The sequence below is a fragment of the Monodelphis domestica genome, chromosome 4 (assembly GCF_027887165.1).
Source record: "Monodelphis domestica isolate mMonDom1 chromosome 4, mMonDom1.pri, whole genome shotgun sequence".
Taxonomy (NCBI): Eukaryota; Metazoa; Chordata; class Mammalia; order Didelphimorphia; family Didelphidae; genus Monodelphis; species Monodelphis domestica.
In genome coordinates, this window is record NC_077230.1 from 352508502 (window position 1) to 352521743 (window position 13242).

The 13242-nt window shown below is 36.8% G+C and overlaps 1 protein-coding gene across 1 annotated transcript; it reads left to right on the plus strand.

Annotated features, from left to right (window-relative positions):
• Positions 1–11829: 11829 nt before the first annotated feature.
• LOC100020471 (olfactory receptor 52J3-like) lies at positions 11830–12990 on the plus strand. Its single transcript, XM_007491135.2, has one exon. It carries the CDS (start codon positions 11908–11910, stop codon positions 12988–12990), a length of 1083 nt encoding a protein of 360 aa, XP_007491197.2. The 5' UTR covers positions 11830–11907.
• The last annotated feature ends 252 nt before the right edge of the window (positions 12991–13242 follow it).

The following is a 13242-nucleotide window of genomic DNA, read 5'->3' on the forward strand; positions in this document are numbered from 1 at the left end:
AGGACTCAATGCTTCTACTCCATAATTCTGATGATCATAGATAGATAACATTTTAATTTTTTCCCAAAATCTTCATATATATATTATTGAATTGCTAAGTTGACTTGTTTTCTGTTTTTTTTTTTTCTGAAGCAATAGAAAATTGAGAAAATGAGAGCTAAAAAGGAGCCCCTGTGTTTAGATTTGGACAACCAAATAAAAAAGGGAAGAACCTTAGTTTATTTAGTTAGAGATGGAAAATGTTTTAGAAGAAACAAAAAGATTGATTTAAGCCAAGTACAACAAAAACTAGGCAAAGAAAAGAGGGTTTCAAAATTGGACTGGGCTACCACTGAAACTGTGAGGTCTCCATCACTTGAAAGGAGTGATGATAGGATTCTAGATCAACAGTTAAGAAGAACTTTAGAAGTCATCCACTCCTGTCTCCTCATTTAAATATGAAGAAAATGAGGTCCATGGAGATCAAGGTCACAGAGATTGCATAGTAAATGAATAAGAATCAACCCTTATCTTCTAATACAAATCCAAAATTTTTGTCAGGAAAACATGCTGTTTTACTTTGATAACTTAATAAGATTACCAAGAGAGGATGTCTAGAGCTCCCTCATTTATGTCCTTCCTTGAGCACCTACTCTTATATGCATGGGAGAGAGAGATAGAAGCTACCCCTAAGCATGTGGTGGAGGCAGTAGAGAGAAGAGATGGAGAGGTTTTGAGAAGTTGTAGGTGTGAAGTGATACTTTCTAAATTGTTGTGATGTTGAATGTTTCATTTTTTAAAGTTTTTATGTTTTTTTTTAATTTGGTCTTAGCTATTTATATGTTGTCTCCCCCATTAGACTATGAGCTCCCTGGGGGCAGAGGCAATTTTCCTTTTTTTTTCCTTTGCATCCTGAATGATTAACTCAGTGCCTGATTCATAGTAAATGTTCAATAAAGGTTTATTGACTAAAGAGGTAGTAACTTGTGGAAGTTTCTTGCAGTTTCTGGATGTCACACTTTAATTAATCTAATTAATTATTTCATACATGTTCACTCCTCTTTAAACCTACAAGTTTAATAAGGTTTACTTTTTTCCTTATTTAAAATTTAACGATCAGTGTCTGAATTACTATTTAATTTTAAAAGCAGATAATAATAGTAATGACAATAGTGATGTGATTTCAATTGAATATATGATGAGAAAAAAAGAAACATAATAATTAATGGCACATGTGTGTTTTAAAGTTTACAAAGCACTTTTAATGCATTTTCTCAACAATAGCAACAACAAATTTCCATGACCTGGAGTAACTCACTACTTGTATGACTTTTCTCTCCTAAATCCACAGGACAAGGTCTCTGAATTCAGGTACCCAGTTGATTAATTTTAGGACAGTAATATATATGTTGAACAGGAGGCCAATGAAAGCATGGATATGTATGTATTTTTTTCCCTCTATTGTGCATAGCAAAATTGGACTCCAAATAAAGACTCATTCATTCTAGTACTTTGTACTGAGAAAAATAAATGTTCATGATTGAGAGTCAAACCAAGAGATAGGAGGTCCTGGGTTCAAATGTGGTCTCTGATACTTCATAGCTCTGTGATCCTGGACAAATCATTTAACCCCCTTTGCCTAGCCTTACCTTCTGGCTTGGAACCAATATGTGGCATTAACTCCAATATGGAAAGTAAGGGTTTTTAGAGGGGGAAAAATAATCTATAGTAAGCATTGATTCCAAAGCAGAAGAGTGGTAAGGGCTAGGCATTTGGGGTTAAGTGACTCTTGCTCAGGATTACACTGTTAGGAAGGGTCTGAAGCCAGATTTGTTTGAACCCAGGACCTCCTGTCTCCTGGCCTGGCTTTCTATACACTAAATGCCCTAGATGCCCCTTGAACTAATTCTTGAAGGAAACCAGGGAGCCCCTGTTTTTTGTTTAGCTCTAGACACCACCTTTTCAAAAATATCAATATTGATAAGTGTAAACCTTAAAATTTCTTAGACTTATAAATGTTGGAAATTTCACCATTGGGAAATTTCATACTTGAAAAATCTAATTCCTTTCTTCCTCCTGTTTGTAATTAAACTCTATAAAAGGTTGACTGCTGACTTGAGTTTTCATTTAGGAATTACATAGCTGAATTCCTTGGCGACCTTAAATTAATATATATCAGTCCTTTAAAGTGATTTCCTTGTCACATAAGGTAGATGGAGAGCAAACAGAAGAGGGTAAAGAAAATGGTGAAGGAACTGTAGTTCATGCTATAGAGATTGGTTGAAAGGAAAGGGGTTGTATAATCTGGAGAAGAAAAGACTGGGGAGTAGGGAGAGAAGGAAGATAACTGCTGTTTTCCATCAATTGATAAGGCTGTCTTGCAGAAGAATTAGACTTGTACTGTTTGGGCCCCATAGCATAGAATTAGGAATTCAGAAAAATTGTAAAGAGGCTGTTTTTGGCAGGATGTAAGAAAACCAAAAACACTTAAAAGTTAAGACTTGGAAAATGCGGGTAAGGTTAAATAAAAGATATAAAAAAACATTATCCTGTCTTAGAAACTTAATAGCTAAGAGACTGAAACCTGGGACAAACCACTTAACCTCAGTTTCTTCATTTGTAAATGGGGGTGTTAGACCAGAAGTCTTCTGAGGCCTCTTCAAACTCTATATCTCAGGACTTAGATTCCAATACACAAATGGAATGGACTCTCTCAGGAGACAACGAATCACTCTTCTTTGCTTTTTGGAGTTCTTCAACCAGAACCTGGTTGACTACTTGCAAGTATTAAAGTGAGAATTCCTTGTTGGTATGATAAGTCAGTTAGTCAACAAATAGTTTATTAAACACTTAGCCTATGAACCAGACACTTAATGAAATGCTGTGGATATAAAGGGGGAAAAGAATCTTACTTCCAAGGAGTTTAAGTTTCAATAGGATAATTGATGGGGGAGACATCATGCAAAAGCAATGTAAATGGGAAATAATCTCAAAGGCAAGGTGCTAATAGCAAAAGGACAGGACGGGGGAGATTTCTTGAAGATGGTGGGGCTGAAAGAAGCCAGAGAAGCCAGAGGGCAGATATGAGAAGGGAGAACTTTATGAGAATGCAGGGGACAGTGAGTCCCAAAGAAATTTGGGTTTTTAAATATCAGCAGTGTGAACCCACTAAAGGTTTCCTCCCTCCCTCCCCTCTTTTCCTTCCTTCCTTCCTTCCTCCCCTATCTTCCTTTTTTTCCTTCCTTCCTTCCTTCCTTCCTTCCTTCCTTCCTTCCTTCCTTCCTTCCTTCCTTCCTTCCTTCCTTCCTTCCTTTCTTCCTTCTTTCCTTTTCCTTCACAGTGATAAGATTGGACTAGTGTATTAAAGCATATTAATGAAGTTCAGAAAGGACTGAAGTAGAGAATGAACATAAGGAAAACTGAAGGCTAACAACTAGAATGATAAAAATGGATGATAATGAATACTTGAATTAGTGATGATGAAAAAGAGGGGACAGAGGTGGAATCAGCAGAACTGGACACATTGATAAGGGGCTAGGGAGGTGTTTAAAAAGTAGAAGAGAAGCAAAGAAAAGGGGAATTCAGTGATAACCAAAGGTTTCCAGCCCAGCAATTCTTTTTTCTATCTGCTGATGGCATATGAAACTGTTCCTTTATAGATATGACATGACTTAGGAGATGAATAACAATTTCATCATTGGCTCTCATTTCATGCTCCCAGATCTTAAGTGATGTTGTGCCAAGCTATGATGCCCCTATGATTAGTAGAATAAATGTCTCATATGAGTCTCTAGGAACAGAAAACAGACAGGCAAGTGGAAGTGAAACTCAGAAGTTTAAACTATGTCTATGGGGAGCCTACTTGGCCATTAGTGATTTTAGATGGTACCATGTTGCTGTGTCTCCTCTTCCTTTTTGTCCAAAGAAGAGACTTTTTGAGACTCACAGTCTCAAGAAGCAGAAGAGATAAAAGGGATCTTAGAGAATATTTAGCTGGAATAATATGTAAACAAGAGTCCATGTAAGTCATCTTTGACAAGTAGTCACCCAGTTGTTCCTTGAAGTCTTTCAGTGGAGGCAACTGTGGTGGGGGCACCATCTCCTGAAGCGGCCCATTCCACTTACTAATATTTTTAAGTTAGGAAAGCTCTTTTTCCTTCCTGTTATTGACCTTAAATTTGTTCTTTCCAACTAAACATCATTGTTATCAACAAGCATTTGTTAAGCTTCTATAAGGGTTAGAAATAAAAATATCTGGGCCATCATTCTGAACTAAAGATCCAGCTTTAGTTTTCAAAAATTAGAGCTGGAGGTCTCACCATACCCAGTCTGTGGCAAGATCTCATTTAGATGTACAACAGTCTGTTTTATAGGCTTTTGATAGTCAATAAACATAAATGATTACTAAAACCAAATTACAGAATATATTACTGAAGTTTAGGAAATATTTGCTAAGAGAGTTAATAAATTCCAATAAAGGTTTAAGATTGGCAGCCCCCATTTGCTCTTGTCCTTCTGATGATTTAGCAGCAGTTAAGTTTCTCATTTGGACATCAGAAGGATTTACAAAGATCAGGGCCTCTGTTAAATGTCTCGGGCTCTAGAATGTAGTTCATGATATGTCACAAGCACCATTCATCATTACAGTTTGAAAGTAACAATAACAGAATATATGGGAGTGAATCTGATCCAGATCCACTTTTCAGTCATCTCTAATTGATTCTATAAATAATAAACCAACATAATCAGACTTAACTTATACTGATTTCAGGAGTAGACTTAAAGATAAACCCAAAGGTACCTCTCTGGGCTTATATATAAATGCTGAGGAACTTGTAACAAATATAAATCATTCATGAAAACAAATATCATCTTGTTTTAGTAATACATTCCTAATTTGTTCTACTGATTCAGTGATTGTTTCTATTATCTTTATCAGGAATCAGGATTCAGTCAAGCTAAACACTTAATATTCCAAAATTGGTAACAGAAGCTCTTAATTTAATTGGTAGTTATAATATTCTAATATCCCGGGGGCAGCTGTGTGGCTCAGTGGATGGAGTGGCAGGTCTGGAGTCAAGAGGATCCAGGATCAAATCTGACCGCAGACAATTCCTAGCTCTGTGACCCTGGGCAAATCACTTGACCCCCATTGCCTAGCCCTTACTACTCTTCTGCTTTGGAACCAATACATAGTACTGATTCCAAGATGGAAGGTAAGGTTTAAAAATAAAAAAAAAATTCTAATATCCCATAGTATAAACTATTTTTTCTATTACTATGATTTATATTATCTTATTGAAAGTTATATCTTTGTATACAGAGTTAATTTACTAACTGGGTCTAACTTTCAAAATTCATAATTGCAGTTATCTACTTAAATGATTCTATGTGATTCCTTGTTTTATAATCATATATAATATAATAATAATTTATAATCATATATAATAATATAAAAGTGATAAAGGAAATTTCCTTTTCACAAGTATTCAGTTCAGCTGGCACTGTCCTAAGGGAGTCAAAAAAAGGAAGTACATTAGGAAAGGATTCTTGTTGGAGTGATAATTGAATTGAACTTAGGCAATAAAAGTTCTAAGGTTTGGAGATTAGGAGGGAGAACATTCCAAACCTGGGGGTAAAAAAAAATGCAAAAGCCCAAAGGAGGAAAATGGATTATTTTATTCACAACTCTGTCTGGAACATAGAGTTAATAGGAAGAAAGATAGATTGGCAATATAGGAATTTATTTTACTTTTTCATATATATTTGTAATAGGAATTTTGCATTCTCTTCAAGTGGGTAGTAAAAAGAGGGGAAAGGTAGATTTTTGTTAAAGTAAAATAAAATTTAATTTAAAAATAAATGAAAAATGAAAAACAAAATAGCTATCCTAATATCAGATTATAGAAGTTTCAAATTCCAAATAAAGGATTCTGTATTTTATCCCAAAGGAAACAAGAGGTATGCACAACTACGACTATGTCTATTAGGTGTAGTAAAAGCAAAAAAAGGATTATAATAATCATAATATGAGATGGGAAGGAGTAACTCTTTGTTCCAGGCACTGTGCTAATATTTCATTCACTGGTGAGGATAAGTACAAAAATTTTATCCCTTTTTTACAATTGAGGAGACAGACAATGATTAAATTGTTTGATTAGGGTAACACAAATAGTAAGTTATCTGAAGCTGTGTTTGAACTCAGATCTCTTCCTCAGTGCTTTACCCATTGAGCCACCTAGTGTGATATAGGAATGATCCAGAGACTTTTAAATGACAGAGGCTAGAAGAAATTACAAAGATTTCCATCCACAGCAGGGGATGTTTGAGGAGGCTTAGAATCTTGAGGGATGAGAGATTCCAGGTGGGAGGCAGTTGATCTCTCTATCTTGAGACAGCAAAGGTTCCAGGCTCATCAGAGATTTCTCTCCTGAGCCGTACAGAATCCCTCATTTAACCTAAACACCATTTCCCCCCAAAGATACTAAGAATTGTGGCAGAAACTGAAAAGAATAAGAACAGCATAAGAAGATCTCACACAGTTCCTGTGACACCCTGGGTTTGGACATTAACACTTCTGTGATAGACCAGGGGTCACAAGACCCTGAAACTCTTAGAGACCAGGCTGGCAAGCTTGAGTATCTCAACTTTGGAGAGAGGGAAAAAGATATTTTAGACAGACAGGGACTTCCTTTACCCTCTTTCCTATGAAATCCAACTGCAGGTATCTTGCTTATCTTATTCCTAACCACAATTCATTAGAATAAAGTTGCAAGTTATCTTAAATTGACTTCCTTGTCATATTGGAAAAGGGAGAGAGCTTATTCACCCATTAAATGGTTCACCCATTAAAATAAGTTATTAGAGGAGGTAAAGGCAGGATTAGTGGGGAGACATATTTTGAGGAAGATGGAAGAAGGGAATCCATCTCACCCTCCTTCTACCTTCTGGACATCTATCATCTACTATTCCTCCATTATACCCAAACCAACCCTCTAATACACTAGATATCACTTGGAGATTTACAAAGCACTTAAAAAATATTTCATTACAATATTGACAGAAAGGAAATCCTTTTATTACTTCCATTTTAGAGAAGAGAAAGCTAAGCTGAGAGGTTAAGTGATTTACTCAGGGCTAAATGGCTAGGAAATGTCTGAGGTAGGATTCAATTGAGATATTCAACCAAGTGGCACAATGAATGAAATGTTGGACATGAAATCAAGAAATATATTTCTTCCTGAGTTTGTGATCCTGGGAAAGTCACTTAACCCTATTTGCCTCAGTTTGTTACCTGAAAAATGAACTAGAGAAGGAAATGGCAAATGACTGCAGCATCTTTGCCAAAAAAATCTCAAATAGGATCATGAAGAGTCAGTCATGCCATGAATGAAATGTCTAAACTAAAAGCAACAAATTTCCAAGTATGGAACTCTATTTTTTTATGTAACCTAGGGAATATGTTCATTTGTGCATATATAAGTGTGTGATGTTACATTCTTCTTTCTCCTTTAAAGATTTTGTTATATGTGTTTATGCTTATCTTTCTGGTTCCTCACTCTCTTTGTCCCCAGAGTATAAGTTGTGAGTAGTCCTAAGAGGGCTGAGTACTTTTCAGATAGCTATATTTTAATAGTTGGGCCTCTCGGGAGACTGAGGCCCTGCTATAAAAACCTCTCTTCCTTTCCTGTGTAGGTATGAGGTAAGAGAGTCATTGAAGACTGTGTGGGCTCCCAAGTTTCATCTGAACCACAGACTCCTAATACTCTGGTAAATGAACTAGAATTCCTCTAAGATTCTTTCCTCTTCAAAACTCTATGATTCAATTTCTTTGTTGTACAATGATTTGAATGAAAAATGTAATAATACTCATAGAAGTAAAGGATGGAAATTAGTCTAGGTAGGCTCAATTTGTTTATTAGTCTCTAATGGGACAAAGCTATTCTCTAATCTCCTGGTAAACAAAAATGTAGTAGAAATCTCTGAGATATGATCTGAGATATTAACTCAATTCTTACAAAAGGCAAAGCTTATGGCTAACCAACAATCCCTATTTCCAATGAAGATGGAGGAAAGGGAAAAAAGACAAAACTGATGTCAGTGACTGATATTAGGAGCAGGACTAATTTAGGAGCAGTACTAGTTGGAAAAAAGCTTCACAAATTTATCAAGCTGCCCTTTGAGCCTATTGAAGGCAATAAGGAGGCAGAATTCTAACCAAGCTTGAATTCTAAGAGGTAATACTCTTTAGTGTCCACCTTCCAGGTTCCAGTTTCTAATCTCCAGGAGGAAGACATAGCTTACTGACTGGATCTTTTCTCTTTAGTTATATGCCTATAAGGGATTCTTACCTGTTTCAGTTCTTTTTCATTTAAACTTTAACCAATAGGGTCTCAGTTATTTTTTCTCTCTGTGTCTTTCTATGTTTCTGTCTATCCCCTTGTCCGTGTATCTGTCTCTCTCCTGTTTCCTCAAGAGTCACCAGACTCTTAAATCCTTCCCTACATCTTTAAGTAAATACTATTTATTCTTTCTAAGGCAGAAGAGCAAAAAGGGCAATTAAGGTTAAGTGACTATCCCAGGGTCACACAGTTAGGAAGCATCTAAGGCCAAATTTGAACCTAGGACCACCCATTCCTGGGCCTAGCTCTCTATCCATTGAATCACCCTACTGTCCCCAATATTTTGTTTTTTAGTACCATATAAAAATTAGTGAATGGTGTGAGTATCTGCATCAATGGGGCTAAATAAATAAACACTAGCATTTGTATAGTATTTTTAAGGATTGTAAAGTACTTTGCAAATATCATCACTTTATATGTTCACAACAATCTATGGAGGTGAATGCTATTACCATTCTCATTTGACAAGTGATGAAAATGAGACAAAGAAAGATTGGATGACTTACACAGGGTCAAATTGATAGCTGTCATGCATTTGTAAAAATAGACTCGACCTCTGGACTTCAATCCCCACAAGCCCTTGCTCCATTTCCCCAAAATGCTTTGTAATTTCATGGAATTCTAAGGTGGGCTGAGATCGAGAAGGGATTAACCTGATTGCAAAGGCTTTTGTGTCTTTTTTTTGGACTTACGTTTTGGAGCAGCCGCGTCTCTTCCACGATGTGAGGTTATCTTGTCTAGGCCTCTGGCCTAGGCATGTGTTTTTTCTTAATCTGTATTTTCTTTAATCTTTAAGCTTTAATAAACCTCTAAAAATATAATACTCCTTGCAGAGAGAAACTAATTTTTACCTGCCTCAGTCTCCCCTAAATTTTAATCTTTACATATTACATATGATTTGAACACCAAATTCTAATACCAAAACTCTTATATATTTATAATCTGAATGTCTGATTGCCTATAATAATTAATATAAAAAATTAATGTTTATTGACTGAATAATATTAATATATAGTTCTTTAATGTTTGCAATTCCTAAAACCAATATGTGATGTGGGTACCATAATTGTCCCCATTTGATAGAATAATAAACAGAGATAGAGAGATGTTGTGTTTTGGTCAGTGTCATATAATTAGCAAATATTGAAAGGAGAATTGCAATTGCTTTATTCAATATACAACCAGTACTTTATGCAATCTACAACCTATCTGGCAATGTTAAATCATGTGTGGATATATGTCTATGACTAAGAGATCATTTGTGTTTCTGGGGATCTTTTTGTGAGCATCTAGATAGATGGTTTTGTCTAAGTGTGAATAGCTTTGTGGATCTTGGTCTATGGTTAAAAGTGTCTCTGTTTACATGTATATGTATGGGGACAGCTAGTGGCTTAGTGGATAGAGAATCGGTTCAAAAGGCAGGAGATCCTGGGTTTCAATCTAGCCTCAGAAACTTCCTAGCTTTATAACCCTGGATAAGTCACTTAACCTCAATTGCCTAGTCCTTATCACTCTTCTGCCTTGAAGGTCATACTTGATATTGATTGTAAGGCAGAAAGTAAGGGTTAAAAAAAGCATGTATATAAGTGCATGTGCTATATGTGTTAAAAACTGTGTTCATTTTTTATCATAAATGTTTGAGGGTCTGTGACTCTATAGGAGTGTCAACATCTTTGCTTTTGTAAGCAACCATATCTGTGAGTTTCTGAATTAGGATCTATGTATGTGTCTATATGTACTATGTCTAGTATCTAGGTATGCTTGTGGAAAGTGGATATGCATGTATGTCTATATTTGGATTTAGGTAGTTTTAAGGGTAAAATTTAGGGTTGAGATTGAATATATTTTTTAGTGGTCACCAGGGATGTAATTTCTAAATCCCAATGAAATACTTATCAGAATGGAATTTTATGGTGGATTATTTATAATAGAATGAAGAAATTAAGAATGAGGGAGAGAGAGGGAAAGGAAAGAGATTTGTTCCTGCCTGGTCTGAGCCAGGGAGAGTGTAGGGGCCTCAGCCAAGGGGCCTTCCCAGAAGATTAAATCTAGCTTGACTTCCAGCCATGAGGCCTCCTCCAAGATGAGGGGTCTACTTTGAGGCTGGTGCCTTCAGAAGGGTCAAGGAAAAGGGGAGTAAGCCTTATCACTCACCACATGGTCATTTCAGGGAAGCAGTCTGAGGTCCCACACTCAAACAAGTCAAGATCCACTGCAAAAAGTCCCTCTCATAGGAAGTGACATGAAATATAAAGGCAGTTCTTTATATCACTTCCTGTGTCTCACATGTACCAATGGTGCCTTAAACTTCATTTTGGACAGCCCAGGGGGTCAGTCAGTTGTTTCTGATTTGTCACTTGCTAGCATACGTGGGTCATAAACCTTCCTCCCCCACACTTAATCCTTAAGTGGGGGTGTATACATTCCTGGTTGCTAAAGTTCTAAAGACTAAGCTGGGTGGAGTAAATTAAAATTCACAGTAGGTTTCAGGGTATGTCTAGGTGAGAATTTGTTTAGACATATTTTTATTCAGGATGATAATCTGAATGTGTGTGTACATATGTGTATTTGTGAATACAATAGGTTTTTTATCTTTTCCATTTGACAGGTGTGCCAAGGGCAGAGCATTATCCCTTCATTTACCATATTCCATTCTCTATTTCCAAAGCACTAATACTTTTGACAGTGCTCATAGTTCAGAAAACAGATTTGGAGTAAAGCTACAACTAAGTTGATATTGACAAGATCTTGGGAGAGAATGGAACTTTCCTTTTAAATGTCAAAAAGCTATGTGGTCCCATGGAAAGATTGCTGGTTTTGGAATCAAATGATCTGGGTTTGAATTCCAGCTTTAATGATACCAATGTGATCTTGGGTAAGTTGGCCCCATTGTAGTTAGTTTACTCACTTGAAAAATGAAGAGGTTTGGATAGAATGACATCTAAATAATTTTCAAATTCAAATTTCAAAATTTGTCATTTTTTAAATGAATTTCTTTATTCGGAGTCTCTTATCTGAGACCTCTAGACCTATACCTGCAGGAGAGGAGAAAACACTGCTTGAAGATACAGACTTTAAGATGTCCCTGTGGGAAGAAAAGTTTCAGGGCTCCAAGATATTGTTCCTATCCCTGAAACCTGGACAGTCCTTTCTGATACAAATCACTAGAGGATAAAGAACCTCATTCTTGAAATCAGTAGTCCATGATTTTTATCTAAGCTCTGTTCCTGACTACTTGAGTAAAACTGCTTAAATCAATGTCTATTAAAGCTAGATTTTTTAAAAATTAAGGCTACTGACTCCAAAACAAAGACTTGTTGTAATGTAGCTAGAATTTAGGTAGCATTTCAAGGTTGTAAAGCTCTTTATGTATCTTCAACAACCTTGTGATGAAGTTTTATTATTATTATTTTTATTTCCATTTTAGAAATGATGAACCTTAGGCTGAGAGGACATAAGTATCCTAGTGACACAGGAAGGAAAAAGGTATTATAAAGGGCCTACTATGTGACATATACTATATTAGATGCTCATCAAGGTAACAAAGCCATTAACTTGGTTTCAGCAGTTTCATGTGTTAACCTCCAGAGCTAACCATTTACACAATCACCTCTGTTTGCTTCTTTCCTTCCAAGGAGGGGAAAATTTTGCTGGCCTTTCAACCCATGATAGGATGTCAAAGAGTAATGCAACTATCTTCCATCCAGCAACATTTATCCTCCTCGGCATTCCAGGTTTGGAACATATCCATATCTGGCTCTCCCTGCCTTTCTGTTCTGTTTACATTGTGGCTTTGCTGGGCAACATCACCATCTTACTGGTGATTTGGGCTGAGAGGACACTACGTGACCCCATGTTCTACTTCCTGGCTATCCTGTCAAGTATCGACCTGGCCTTGTCCACATCTTCTGTGCCCCGGATGCTAGGCATCTTCTGGTTTGAGGCCCATGAGATCAGCTTTGAGGCCTGTTTGACCCAGATGTTTCTTATTCATACCTTCACAGGAATGGAGTCTGCTGTCCTGTTAGCCATGGCCTTTGATCGTTATGTGGCCATTTGTGCCCCACTTCACTACACAACTACACTGACAACAAATGTACTGGCAGGTTTTGGAATGATCATTCTTCTATGTCCTGTTGTGCTCATGTTGCCTATCATATACTTAATCTATCGCCTGCCCTTCTGTCAGACTCGTGTCATTGCTCATGCCTACTGTGAACACATGGGTATTGCCAAGCTAGCTTGTGCCAGCATTCGTATCAATGTCATCTATGGACTCTTTGTTGCCTCTACCCTGGTCTTTGGAGTGATCATGATTGGTATCTCTTATTCCTACATCCTACATGCAGTCTTCCACCTCCCTTCTCGTGATGCTCGACTCAAGGCACTTAGTACTTGCAGTTCCCATGTGGGAGTTATATGTGTATTCTATATACCATCTCTTTTTTCCTTCCTCACTCATCGATTTGGTCACCACATCCCCCAATACATCCATATTCTTGTTGCCAACCTCTACGTGGTCATCCCACCAGCACTTAACCCTGTCATCTATGGTGTGAGGACAAAGCAAATCAGAGAACGGGTGCTCAGGACCCTCACTGGCAAATAGATTTTATCAGATCTCTAATGTTTAGGAAATAAGACATTGACAAGTGAGTGTTCTGCTGGATCCCAATTTCTTGAAAGTATTGATTTTTTTTTAATCAGCTTAAGGTAGCAGTGGGTACATTAGTACATGACCAGTGGCCAAAGGATTCAAGCATAATGAAAACCTAAGACTACATAGACCTGAATTGTCATTTGGGGAGAAATCTTTTGAAGATCATTTACTAAAATGTTGATGGTTTTTTAGGGCAAAGGA